The 13,887-nt window shown below is 41.6% G+C and overlaps 1 protein-coding gene across 3 annotated transcripts in view; it reads right to left on the bottom strand.

Annotated features, from left to right (window-relative positions):
- Positions 1-13,887, bottom strand: part of evla (Enah/Vasp-like a) — a 32,363-nt gene that overhangs the window by 3,819 nt on the left and 14,657 nt on the right. For 2 of the 3 annotated variants that reach the window (XM_079174977.1, XM_079174976.1), the window contains exons 2-6: positions 8,720-8,888; positions 7,711-7,891; positions 2,892-2,949; positions 2,506-2,567; positions 647-1,570 (exon numbers count right to left, since the gene is read on the bottom strand). In XM_079174977.1, coding sequence (XP_079031103.1) covers positions 647-1,570; positions 2,506-2,567; positions 2,892-2,949; positions 7,711-7,891; positions 8,720-8,888 — 1,394 coding nt within the window. Of the gene's footprint in view, positions 1-646; positions 1,571-2,505; positions 2,568-2,891; positions 2,950-6,433; positions 6,633-7,710; positions 7,892-8,719; positions 8,889-13,887 lie in introns of those variants that run through there. The other variant, XM_079174978.1, reaches the window with a different exon arrangement.

The following is a 13,887-nucleotide window of genomic DNA, read 5'->3' as shown; positions in this document are numbered from 1 at the left end:
ATTTTAGTGCGTTATGAAAGTTACATTATTGTCTGAGGGTAATACAGTTGCAGAAGGGTTCGGTTTTGAAAACTCCGCCTTGGTTGTTCAGTAAGTGCATGTGGGAATCGCAGATATCTGAACTACGCGAGCTTGCACACTATCCCTTTACAATGTCTATGTTTGCGACATCGCTTGTGAAAGTGACAGCGGCAGCCATATAAAACAATAAAAACATATCCTTGAATAAAGCATTGAGAAGAGCTTTCAGAACTGCCTGAAACTGAGTAACCGTGTGAAAATAATGTGACTTTGATGATTGACGGACAGATCAAACAGTATGAATGTATCTATAAATACTCTATTTACATAAGCAATAAATACTGTTTGATCTGCCTTCACAGTCCTGAGAATAGAGCTTATCAGACAATATAAGTGAAAAAAACCTGTGTGGAGGTGGACTATTGGTGTATTGCGTGCATATGATACAGTTTTTTCATGCTCTCATGATTTATTATGGGTGAGGTTCATGTGAAAGTATACTCCCTGGCACGTGACCCACCCCACACACACACACACACACACACACACACACACTCACACATACACACACTGTATCATCCCACTGCTGAGAGACTACCTCCTCCTCTCTCCTCCTCATACTTACTGCTGCTGAACATGGGGGTCTGCTGGGGGACGGGGGAGGGGGTCTTCTTGGGCGAGCCCCCGTCAGACATGGCAGTGTAAGAGGGGGGTGAGGAGGAGGAGGAGGAAGTGGTGGTGGGGGGCTGGGCCTGCTGGTGGTACACCTGTTGCTGCTGCTGTTGTTGTTGCAGATACAGTTGCTGCTGAGGGTGGAAGGTGGATGGGTACTGGGGCTGGTGGCTGGGGGCGTGGCCGGGGGCTGTCTGACCTATCAGAGGAGGCAGGGGAACGGCCTCGCAGTACTGCGGGGTGAGTGGCAGATGCTGAGAATGAGGAGAGTAGGGGCCGTCTGGCTGGCCGTTGGAGTGAGGGTGGGGCTGGTGCTGGGGGTACTGGTGATGGCCCGTCACGGCGTTTGGGTCAAGAGGTGGGGGCTTCATTCTAGTGCTCAAGGGCGGGAGGGGGTGAGCCAACGGGAGGGTGGGCTGTTGGGGCAAACCCTGCTTCACAGGCATGGCCATCATAACTGGAGGGGAAGCGGAAGGGGGCATTTGGGCGTACATTTGCTGCAAATGGGAGGCGGACCAGGTGCCGTGTTTTGGGGGGAGCGAGATGTCTTGTTGCTGCTGTTGTTGTTGAAGGTGGCGGGCTGCTGTGGGAGGAGACAGGGGTATCTGACGGACCTGTCGGCCCTGGGTGGTCACTCCTGCCTGGACTGGGGAAAAGGCTGAGGCGAGCGAGGTGGAGAGCTGGGAGGAGAGCTGGGCTCTCTCCCTAGCAGCCCCTACCTCTTTCTCCTGAGAGGGAGAGGAGGCGGAGGAGGGAGGAGAGGAGGCCACACGGACGTAGGAGGGTGGCAGTGTGCTAGCTCTGTACTGTCTGTACTCAGGAGGGGTGTTTGGGTGGGTGGGAGGAGTGGACACTTTATATTGGAGAGTGGAAACGACTGTGACGGGCAGAGAGAGAAAGACAGAGAGAGGAGAGACAGGAAGAGGATATGCAGACGAAGAGGAGGACGAAGGAGGGCAACAAACAAAGGAAAACAGAAAAGAGAAAAATGTGAGAAGAATGAAAAGCAAACAACTGAGCAAACAAGCAAGTAAAGATGAGAAAATTAGGAGCAATCCAAAAAACAGAAGCCAATAGCAAATAAGAAAGAATCAAATTATCATAAAAACAACAAGCAGCAGAATGCAACATGACTGAGCCATGGTCAGAAAGCATTATGGCATTTCCCCCCCAACAGCAGCTGGAAGAAAGAGATGGCAGTAGAGCATGTTGCAGGGAGAGGGGGGGTAACTGATATCGCCACTGACAGCAGGGACAGAGGAGGATGTTTAAGTCTGAATGTATATTTAAGGGGCAGACTTGAACATTTATATGTGCGCATGAATAAAAAAGCATAAGGGCATACAGACTGGGGAGTAGTGGTTGAAACTAAGGCGGGAAACACCAACACAAACCACACTGGGAAAGATTGTTTACCTCTAGGAACCTATGGTATCAGGGTCTGGTATCTCTGGTATTTAGTAATGATAAAATCACCTGTTTGCTATGGGAAAGTAGAGTGTGCTCTGCCTGAGCACACACTGATTACTTACCTCATAAAAAAAACACAAAGCAGAGCATATTTGCTCCTCAGCGAGATTGTTTGTTGACAGCGGTAATGTGCATGAGTTTTTTTTTTTCTAAAAAGCTTGTGTAGCTAGGAGAATATGATATGCAGCCTTCAATTGATTTCGGTCTCCAGAGCAGGTGGTATGAGAGAGAGAGAGAGTGTGTGTGTGTGTGTGTGTGTGTGTGTGTGTGTGTGTGTGTGTGTGTGTGTGTGTGTGTGTGTGTGTTTATATAGCTGGGTGTGGGTGTTTGTTTAAGCCTCACCTGATCCTGACGTTCGTCGCTCCCTCTCCTTGTGCGCCTGCATCTGATGTTGTTCCATCATCCTATGAAGTGGAAGCATGTCACCGCTCTTTAAGTTTTTTTTCGGACCAGCCTGTTTCAATAAACTAAGCCTGATGTGTAGTTGTGTGTAGTCGCTGTCCTTAAATTAAGATCTAAAAGGGATTTTCTATGGATCGTAGTGCCACAGAATGAATAAGAAGCAGCAGACAGCAGCAGAAAATAGGACCAAGACGCTTTGTTTTGTATTTCCATCTAAAGTGTCTTCTTCCATTTGCTCAGAATCTTAATATCATGTATTAATGTTTGCTTCTCTGTGCAAAGACAGCACCATGTATGCTCTTGTATAAAGCAGACTGAAATTGTACCTCCTCTGGGCCTCGCTTTCCTCTGAAGAGGGCCCATTTTGGCGCTGGACGACTGGACCTGAAAGATACAAAGGGAGAAAAAAAAAAAATCAACCATTGAAAAACAAAAAGCAGTCAATCAATCATCAATTCCGACACCAGCCATCATCTGTACTCCTAATTAAGATACACATCTTAGCCATAGCTCTCCTTTTATGCTAATGCCCTTTTTACTTTTTTTTTTACATTGTAGACTTTTGTTTTGGGCAACAAAAAGCAATCTTGGGCCGAGAAATCTGATGTTTTATAGACTAAATGATTAACTGTTTAATTGTACATCAAAAAGCATTCCCCTTCAGCACTGATTATACGTTTGTACTGCAGTAGACACCATTAAAAGCCAGATAACCTCACAGTATATGTAAGAGTGTACTACAGAGAGAGAAACAGAAGTCAATGTTTGACACGCTGATATTTGACGGATTGCTAGTCAATGCTATAAATTGATGCAAGTTTCTATGTTGCATGACAACACCCAGCCGAGTCCTGGTACCCCTCAAACCTCATGCTGCGTTCACACCAAACACGAAGCAGAAGGAACAGTCTGTCCTTTTAAACCTTCTTCCATCATTCTCTTCATTTATTCTAAACTCCATGTTTCACTTATTGTTTGTATTTACTCTTTCCACTCCCCCCTGATCCTTCCTGGTCCTTCTTTCTCTTTTCTCTCTTTAATATCATGTAGCTGTATTTTGTTATATGCCGTATTTCACAGCATGAAAGTGCATGGGTAGATTTGTTCATTGTGCACTTTCATAGTCACTCTATCGCGTGGTAACATGTAGATGTCCTGAGCATCTCTTTCTGGGTAGTTTTCACTGTAGGATTCAGACCAGATCTAAACATGCGTAAACAAGCCCTCAAAAATATAATCGTCTCATATAAAATAGTCCCAGAATCAAGAGCAGGAAGTGTTTACAGACCACAGCAGGCCTCATGTGAGGAACTGTGACTTTGCCCCAGAGAACCAACAAACTCTTTGTTATGTTATGTACTCAACATGTTGCCAGCCACAGGAATTTAAACCAGAAACCACAGCAGGAAAGAATCTAAGCGAGAGGAAGAAACTTAAATACATAACAAGGAAATATCATACAAATGAATGAAATGTAAATACAGTTAACAGACTCTAAGGGAAGAAATACACATGGGATTAGGTAGCAAGAAAGTTCTGTCAACAAACGATTATTTTATTAGCATTTAAGTCACTATGTCAACATTGTTTATAGAAGTTGCCAAATTACCAGCCGCATTTAGCATCTCAGTTTAGCACTTTGCTTGTTGACCAACTACAGACAGCCTTCAGCCCCCCCGCTGAGTGACGAAGTTAGAGCCTCATTCTGGGGCGGCTATTAACGGGGAGCAACAGGCAGAGCACTTATCATATTTCACCAGAATACCAGTCATTAAACTCCAACGCCTGATGTGACATCAGGGACACCCATGGGTGATATTTCCATTCGCTGTGTCTGGAGCACAGGTGGGCGGGGCAAACTGTAGTTTGAAAAACACTAAATGGACCACAAGCGAGGAGTGGAAAGTGAATTGTTTGACCCTTTTTGTACCAAATATAATACTCGCTTTTCACATGACTCTTTTGTGTTTTTGGATTCATTGGAATTTTGCAGCAAATGTGACTGTCAGACAGAACTCTACAACAGATTTCCATTCATGTATTTTGAAGGGTTTGGGCTAAAACATGACCCATTATGCCACAGACACTAACTCTTTAACACACACTTTATTTGATGGCTTTGACTTTCATGCAGGTTAGTGTATTAAACGTGGTTTACAGGAAACTGACAAATTTGTATTTTATTGTTATTAGCTTAATATATATCCACACACTAAATAGGGACAGTTTGGAGACATTTTTCCTGTCCACTGAGATAAATTTGTATTCTTGACTATGAAAATAAAACTGACGTGTGCATGGTGTTTTTTGTCCTCAGGCAGTAACAGACTAAATATGCTAACTGCAGTTATCACTTGCTGATAATGACATAGTTCAATTTATTCTGTCACAGCTGACGTCTCGTTGCCTTTGTTCCTCTCCTGAATTCTGCTTGTCAGCTCCTGGCAACTATGAATTAAATTGAGCAAATATTCTGAACAGGACATTAAAATAATAAATGTTTACTTTGATAAGTCTTTATGAAGCTCTTTAAGAATACCAATCCGGATCTTGAGTAAGCTTTCAGATCACAATGAATGCGATGCTAAATAGGAGTTGATACAAATACAAATATTTGCAGCATGCACCTTGCTGCCTCTCTGGTCAACAACTTCAGCGTGTATTATTTTTAGGTGAGACTTCAGGGATTCACTCTTAAAACACAATTAAGCTTTCGGCACACATTAATGAGATAGATGTGAGGAAGACAATTATCACCCCCCGGTTGTGCAGTCCTGCACGTGTATCCATGCATAAGTGTGTTTCTACTGCTGACGTGGTGCACGGTATACGCCGCTAGCTGTTTCCATGGTGAAGGAAGTACAGGAAGCCCAAGGGAAGAGCGGGCCTGATCAGACTTGTAAGCATGTTATGGGCACACAAGTGTGTAGTTGTTGTAATATGTGATCAAAGGAAAATCAATTATTTCTCCCTCTTGTAGACCCCCAATCTTTCCTTAAACACTCACAAGGCCACACAATAAAGAAAAGATGGATTACAAACATCAGGCTGCCCAGAAGCAGCATGAATGAAACAGAAACATACACTTTGCACCTTCACTTAAAAATGACATGTTCCAAAGTGTTATCAGACCTTTATTCTAATTCGTACTCTGTATCTGAATGCTCTGTGGATTTCTCGTGTGGAAATACCCCGTTTGACTCTGTTAGTTTTCCAGATGAGACAATAAAGTGTAGTTTAAGATTACTCTTCTCAATGAGGTATAAACTACCATTCTTCATTACAGAATCTCCTGCTGTGAGCAGATTCATTGTTGAGTTCTGCAAAGCATTTTCAGACTCTCCTTCCCCTTTCCTGGCAGACACATGTACAAAAAATCCTTTAAAAAAAACAACACATTTCATCAGAAGCAACTTTTTCTGTTCTTCAATATAATAGCCACAGGCCAGTTTAAATGTGGGGTTAAAAAGTTCTGCTACACAAAGTTCCAAAGCAAAAAAGGTTGAGAACTATTGGTTTATAATTCAACAATGTATTGTATTTCTTAAGCTTATGAAATGTCTGTTTTTGTAAAATTTGTATCTGAAAAGTAGTATAGCTGTCAGAAAGAAGTAGATGCGTAAAAAGTACAATATTTTCAGTTGAAATGTTGCGGAGTAAAAGTACAACAGTAGCATAAAATGGCAATACTCTTAAGTAAAGTTAAGTAAAGTACCACCAAATTGCACTTGAGTAAATGTCTTTTCTACCACTGTAAGCAACACAATGCATGATTATCTATTCACTCAAAATAACTGATGCTGAACTTCTGTAAGCGCAGACAACATGCATGGCTGGTGGGCAAATTCCTCAACAGCTGGACACTTACGGAGGATGATGATGGCTGAAGAAACCATTCTGAGGACACCAGGTGAAATCTCTGGAGTCAGCATGATTTTTCCACAGCCTACTCAGCACTACACGATACTTTTTTATGTAACTATGCTACTTCTTTTAGCAAGTAACAGCATAAACAATATACTTAAGTAAAAACGTTTGCCCTGCATGACGAGTTCCATGATCCCACATCCAAATGCACCCAAAAAAAGGAGGGCTGCTATGTGAGCACGGCGGGGTACGACACGAAGGCTCCACATTGGGATATTTTAGCCCCCACTAGGAGAGTCACAAGGATGGAATGACACCGCAATTAAACGCTCACAGATATCCTCTCTCAATGTCTTATGCACACACACACAGATTATAAGTAGCTTGTAACTAGAGCTGGTCAGACGCTATTTAGTAAACCAAGAGTAGGCGTGAGTTTGGCCTCAATTGCAGTTCAGGGTTCTAACAGAATTATGTTGCTGTCAATGTATAAAAACCCTAAAAAAAACCACAATTCCGCTAATTTAAAAACATGTCTCTAATCGTGCTGAGTGCTATAGAGAGTTATGTTTTAATCTTAAAAGCACTGAAAATGAATGTATTACAATGACAATTAAAATGTATCTTTAAATGAGGACAAATCTCAGTCAGTAACCTACCAGCGGATATTACTGTTGTGATTTTGGTTTAGTGTGCAGAGTGCATGCAGTACATGTTATTAACCAGCAGAGGGTAGTACAGCTTAGTAAAGTAGTTGCACTTCATAAGGTTTGAATATTGCAGTGAATTGAATTAATGTCACCATCAACACTTTAGATTATTGCGCTGTTTGAATGTATCGCTGCAATACTGTCTTCTCAACATGCTGTCTGTACACCATGTACATCCTGTTTAACGGGGTCGAGTTTGATGAGAAAGTATCCATTAAAGAGCATCCACGTAGTCAAAACAAACTGAAAACATACGACTACGTGGATTATTTGCTTGTGGTTACCTGACATTCTTTTGAGAGCAAAAATAGATTTAAACTGCTCACAGATGACGGTTTAAGTCAGCAAGTCGTAATTTGAACCAAACGGTTCCATCAGCAGGTTTGCAACACCAGTTTGTGATTCAAAAACTTCAATCTCTTATTTCTCTCCTGAGACGAGCTGTTTAATTAAAGAAAATCTCAGAAAAACCGCACAGCCTGCCAGCAAGTCAAATACAAATGTGGACCTCATGGTAAAAAGTAACTTTATAACGGGATAGATTAAGTGTACAACTAAAATAACTTACCTCCACTGTCCGGTGAGCTGAGGACGTTGAGGGCGAACAGCATGGCGTTGGAGAAGGTGGTGGCCTCCTCCTTACTGGCAAAGTTCAGCCCATAAACCTGGCGGGCGTCACGCCACTGATGGAAGGTTGGGGTGGCCTGATTGTATTTCAGTCCCTTCACTATGGAGTAGTTGATCACCACCTTCAGTAGGGGAAGACAAATTAAGCGGTGAATTATAATGTTATGTAGATTTGATGATGTGCAACTCGTCACTCATAAAGGAACATATTTTGTTTATCAAGTATTTCACTCAATGCACTTCAAGAATTGGTGTTGAGGTTGTTACTGATATTCTGCCCCACATTTGATCAGCTGTTTGGCGATTTAATATGAGTGTCCGACTGCTCCACTCCACTTTATCATTTACTAACCTTAAGGTCTGTAACTCAAATGAATCCTCAAATGTCCAATAAGGATGAATTCAGAGCTACATTACTGAAATACAGTTGTTTGGGGTCAATTTGTCACAAAGTATCATTTTCTAATCATGACCAAATGTGGACTTTGAATTTTTTTCAACTGTTTCAATTATAAACAAATAGCATCAAGTTTAATCTGAGAGCATCATGTAGCATATTTAACAAACAGATATGCTTCAATCCATTGAAAAAAAGGAAGAAACTATTTTATTGTAATACAACCTCAAAACATAAGGGCACAACTGTTATTTAAAATGGAAAACCTGTGAAAACTGTCATTAATTTGCTATAAGTAATGCTGCGTTATTGTCATATCAGAGTTATTGTAATTACGAGTTTCCAACATCCAGGTAGTAATTACGACTGGGAAACTATACCGACTCCACACTTACTAATATGGAAGTGCCTGAAAACAACATGTATGGAGGCCTCACATCAGTCAAAGACCATGTAATTAAATCTAAATTTAAAGTAGCTCTAAAGTCAGTCCATCAGAAATGTCCTCTCGTCACCAGTGATTGTGATGCTGAGTATTTCTTGCGTGTCTCACCTGCTGGTCCTGCAGTTTGACGCCCACCACTCTGAAGGTGTTGTTGGCAGTGTTGTGGTAGATGTTGATGCGGCTGAAGCCCTGCTGCCCAGGCTTGATGGGCACCCACTTCTTACTGGCATCGTCATAGACCATCACAGAGGCCCGCGCCTGGCAGATACTCTGTTCACTGGTGGAAAAGAGAGAGAGAGAGAGAGAGAGAGAGGACATAAGAAGAGTCCCGTTAAATATTGTAACATTACAGACACATAGAGATCAACTTCATTTATTTTCTCATAGTCGGTTCTTTCGTCATTCCATCGATAAAAGCTCAACATTTTATCGTGATTCTCTGATTAATTTCTAAGATGATTTAAGCACCTTGCTATTGAACAAAAGGGAAATCATTTTCTTAGTGCTGAACAACAACATAATCCATGTATTTTAGTAAAAAAACAAAACACTGTAGATGTACTAATCAGTCTTGGTTAAAGATATTCAGCGAATCACTAAAGAGGCTTTTGTGAGAAACTAAAGTTGAGCAATGAAAGCTAACAGGTCAGAAAATATCTAAGTGGGCACTGGGCAGGATTCAGTTCCCAACAGTAGAGAATATTAGATTATAGAGATGCTTCACTGCACTCTGACTGTTACTGTTGACCAGAATAGTGTAATGGTGGTCAGTGAAGTGAAACCAATGAATCAAGAGTTACTGTATAATCATCTGGTTTGCCGAGGGGTCACTGAGGAGCCACACCTTTCTGCAGTTACCACATTAGGAATAACACCCTCCCGCTGTAGATGTCTGACAGCAGTGTGTGTGCCGAGGAGAAGGTGGGTTGCCATTTTTAAAAGCTTTAAAGACGACCTCAAACTTAAACCGAACTCTGGAAAATCCCCCTTCTCCTCCTGGCCTTTACTGTGGTGTGGTGGTGTGGTGGCACCATTACAGCATACGAAGAAATCTTTAGAGGCCTCACTGCAGACGGGTGTGCGTGATATGTCGCGTAATAATACAGTGTGTTAAAAACCCCAGTGTTTGATCAGCAAATGTATCGCCAGCTGGAGACTCATTTGGTAAAATGCAAATGAAAAGTCGCACAAACACTCACAAGGACATATCAAATAATCATGTTCACAACCACAGAGCTGAAAGGGAATTCATCCACTAAAAAGACACATGTGATGTGGCCATCGACTTATGTGGCGGAGGAAAATCACAAATCGCAAAAATGACCACTTTCAAGAGACACAGCTTGAGTTTAAAAAATAAAGAGCCGTGAGTGTCATGTGTGACTCCTGCTATGACCTTAGCACCGTATGTGCCTAAAGGTGAAAACACACAACGGCAGGTGGAGAGGAGATGAGGACCGGCAGAGGTGAGGTTAACTCGCAGAAGCTGTGAAGTGACTAAACGCTTCTCTAATTTTCACTTTCAACACCTCAGCGCTCGGCTCTCAGACTCACATTAGCAGCTATCCTGGTGTGAGGGCCAACAAAAGCAAACTAAAGAGCGTTGTTGATGTGTTCAATGACTGTCAAGCTTTTCCAGAGCAATAGTTGATATAAGTTGATATAACTTTCATTATCTGCCATTTATTTTCTCGATCAACCAATTAATAGTTTAATCTATGAAATGCCATAAAGTAGTGAAAAACACCCGTCACGACCTTCCAGAACCCAAAGTGATGTCTTCCAATTTCTCGATTGTTTGATGTTAATACAGCAAATGTACTAGTTTTTGTCTCATTGATTGACAAATTGATGAACTAACAAATTGTTGCTGCTTTAAAATGTAAAATGTCATATAACCTGATACTGTTTTCTTGTTATTTAGTACATGTTCAAAAAGGAAAAAGTCTGGAGTGCTGAAGACTGTGCCCTGCATTCACAAACCATTATTACATTGAATTTGACTAAACAATAATATTTGAGCATTGCGAATGGCACACTGTTAGAGAGGTTCCCCAGCAGCATAACACTGTATAGATTATGAGGCTATGAAAAAAGCCAGAATTGGTGACAAGAACCAAAAGTGTGATTAATTATTCTATTACCTTGACTATTGAACAGAAAGCCAGTAGCGAATGAGCTTAAATGGTGTAATGTTATACTCCCGAGCAATTTAGTACAATTACATTAACAATAAAAATGGCAGAAATGATAGAAATGAGGAAGCAGATACATGAGGTTGTCTTTCACAGCGATTATCAGGGGCTGGGATTTGTTTCCAAGGCCCCCGAGGACGGCAGTAACATTCAAAAGCCAACATGTGACCTCCCCTCCTCTGAAAAAGCTTTCCTTTGAGGCGCCAATCTGCAGGAGGAAGACAACTGACACCTGAGAGACCCCCCCCTCCGACCCGTCTAACACATGGTTCAGTCCCAGCCGGCTTCCTCTCACTTGACCTGCCATCATCTGCTCTTCAGTTCTTTTACGGCCATCCGAACGGCCTCAAATAACTCAGTGATGAGATAGTGTTGCCTCTATTGGCTTCATTCAAACCCTGCATACCTGATGTTTGTTTACCCATTGGAAACAATTACAAATAAAATCTACAGTACAAGGAAGGAATTCAGAATAAAACATGTTACGTGCTCTCAAAAAATTATTGGCGTAAATTATTATTTACATTTTTTATTTGATCTAAAAATCTTTCCATGATGACAATATCAGAGTTAAATAACCTGTTTGACACGTGACATAAAGAAGTTTATTTCTGTGCAACAATTTCAGAAAGTCTGAGAATAAACTGGACAGCGACATCATGTCGTTCCTCAGGGAGAAGCATTTAAAGCTCACTTGACAGATGGATTTCAGCAACTACTCCCATGATTACAACCACCCTGCCTCTGTCAAATATCCATCATACCACACTGCACAACTGCTATCGAGTTAACCAGCCGCAATATCATATCAAAGCTATCACAACACAATCTATTCATGACAATGATCCGAGCAGAGAGACATTTTGTAGACTGTCAAATGTTGCAAGGCGGTAAGACAAAAGTGAGTCTAGATGTAGATGCTGATCATGGCTGGAAAATGGTTACACAATAAATATCCTCCACCCAGGGACAAACGGGAACTCCAAAGTCAAACAGGAAACACATTTGTCTTTTACACAAGCAGATGTGAAGGCAAAGCTCCTCAAATACATTCAGATATATAATCTGATCTCAACAAATCACAAAAATCTTAATTTTGACATCTCTGACACAGAAGTAAACTAATGCAAATGTCATCTTACTCCTTTTATATATCAAGATATGTAAATAAAAAACTGTTCTTTCCTGTGGAAATAATAATCAATTTCATTGCTGAGGCTGCAGGATATGGAAATCTGAAAAGTTCACTGTCTCGACATTTGAGGAGAACCTCTCAATCTGAATGCAAAACCGTGAGGAATAACGACAGACATCATGTTTCCTAAATCTCTAAATAAGTTTAACAGACTCTCTAATCACATAAGTAACACTTCTCTCCACTTCAGAGACCCGACAGACCACCAGAGGCTCTCTGGGAAAAGACAGGGAGGGGAAGAGGGAGGTGGCTGCATCTCTGAGATGGATCTTCTTACAAAAACAGGCCCTATTTCTGGAGCAGTTTGGGCCAGAGGGATGGAGTGCCTCCAGCTTCAAGCTGACTGTTTTAGTTCTCTTCAAGCAGTCAAAAATAAAGCAAGCGTCTCTGCTATTCCTCCTTGACATATAGAGTGCGTTGCTCAACTACCACATCATGCGACGTAGATCCAACTGCGCCAGTTTCTCTTGAACTGAAGCGCTAAGCTACATCTTCACAGAGCAGCTCGGCTAATTTCTCACCACTTCTGACGGTGTGCGAAATGCTTCTGTGTGTAGTTACTGAGGGCGGTGGACTCTCATCGGTCACATGACAAAGAGGAGACAAGGCACAATAGGGCGCATGATAGCTGCTTAACTTCACAGCTGCTCTTACCGACTAAAAATAAATAAATAAAATCCAGATTGAGGCCCAACGCTTTATACTTGCTGTGACTGAGTAGACAGATGACACAGATGAGAGGCAAAGAAAACCATGTGACTATGTGTTTGTGACGAAAGGATAGCAGGCGATACGGCATCATCTGAAAAAGGTCAGCTATTGCTGAAAATCACAATCAGTGACATTAAAATAACACGATGAACCAAACTGATGTTCAGAGCAGGAATGTTCATAACAGGAAGAACTAAAGGTCAAATTAAAGGACAAGAAAACATGAGTTTTGAATACATGAACTACAAAGAAGACACATTTTTTTCAGTGGTAAACCAAAATGAATGTTTCTAATGATGAGAATGATACAGAAATTCATACTTGTTCTGTAAGTATTGATTTAGGCCTGCAATAGACCCTGCAATAAACTAATACAACTTAAACAATGACCGATACAAAAAAAAGACACAGAAATGCTTCGTAGAGCTGAGGGGAACTGCAGAGTCCGGTTGTATTTCTCAGTGGGTTCATCACGACATGTGACCTCTATGTTAATATAAACATATTGATTACAGCCGCTCTAAAGTTGAGAGCTAGAATGAACTACAGCTGATCATTGGCCGCTCCAACCCTCGGGAGGATTGAGGCCTGCTGGTATTTTCCTTCTTGTGAATTCTATAGACTACATCTTTAAAAATGCATAAGCACTTCCCCACTACCAGCTCATAAATAAAAAAAGAGACACACTGTATGTTTCTCATAGCACACTAACAGGCTAATAAGAGCACACGTGTTTAAAAGTATGTTGTTGTGCTATTAACTGACAATATATCTGTATTGTTGCAGAAAAAACATGTATTCTGAATTTGATGTACTAGTCTGGTTCTTAAAAAGCAATATCTTAACCTGATATTACCCACAGCTCCTGTCTGAGCATTTCACCTGCTTTTTGCTGGACTAAGCAGATTTCTCAGTGGAGGCTGAATAATATTCTCCTCAAAAGGCAGCACGAGAAGAAAAAAGAAGAGGAGTTCAGAGAGAGAGAAAGAGATGAGAAAAACAAGAGCGGAGAGGATATGAAGGCTTCTGCCACACTGAGAGCTTCCTCATGTCAAATAAGCCTCATAGGCGAGTGGTGAAAAGGAGGCCACATTCCCAGGCTTTTGAATTAAGCACTTCCCTGCACACATGGTTAGACATATGTGCCCCTCCCTCACCTCACCCTCCTCCACACA

Source organism: Pholis gunnellus, assembly GCF_910591455.1.
Source record: "Pholis gunnellus genome assembly, chromosome: 15".
In the NCBI taxonomy this organism is placed as follows: Eukaryota; Metazoa; Chordata; class Actinopteri; order Perciformes; family Pholidae; genus Pholis; species Pholis gunnellus.
This window is presented reverse-complemented; position numbering and strand designations above follow the sequence as displayed.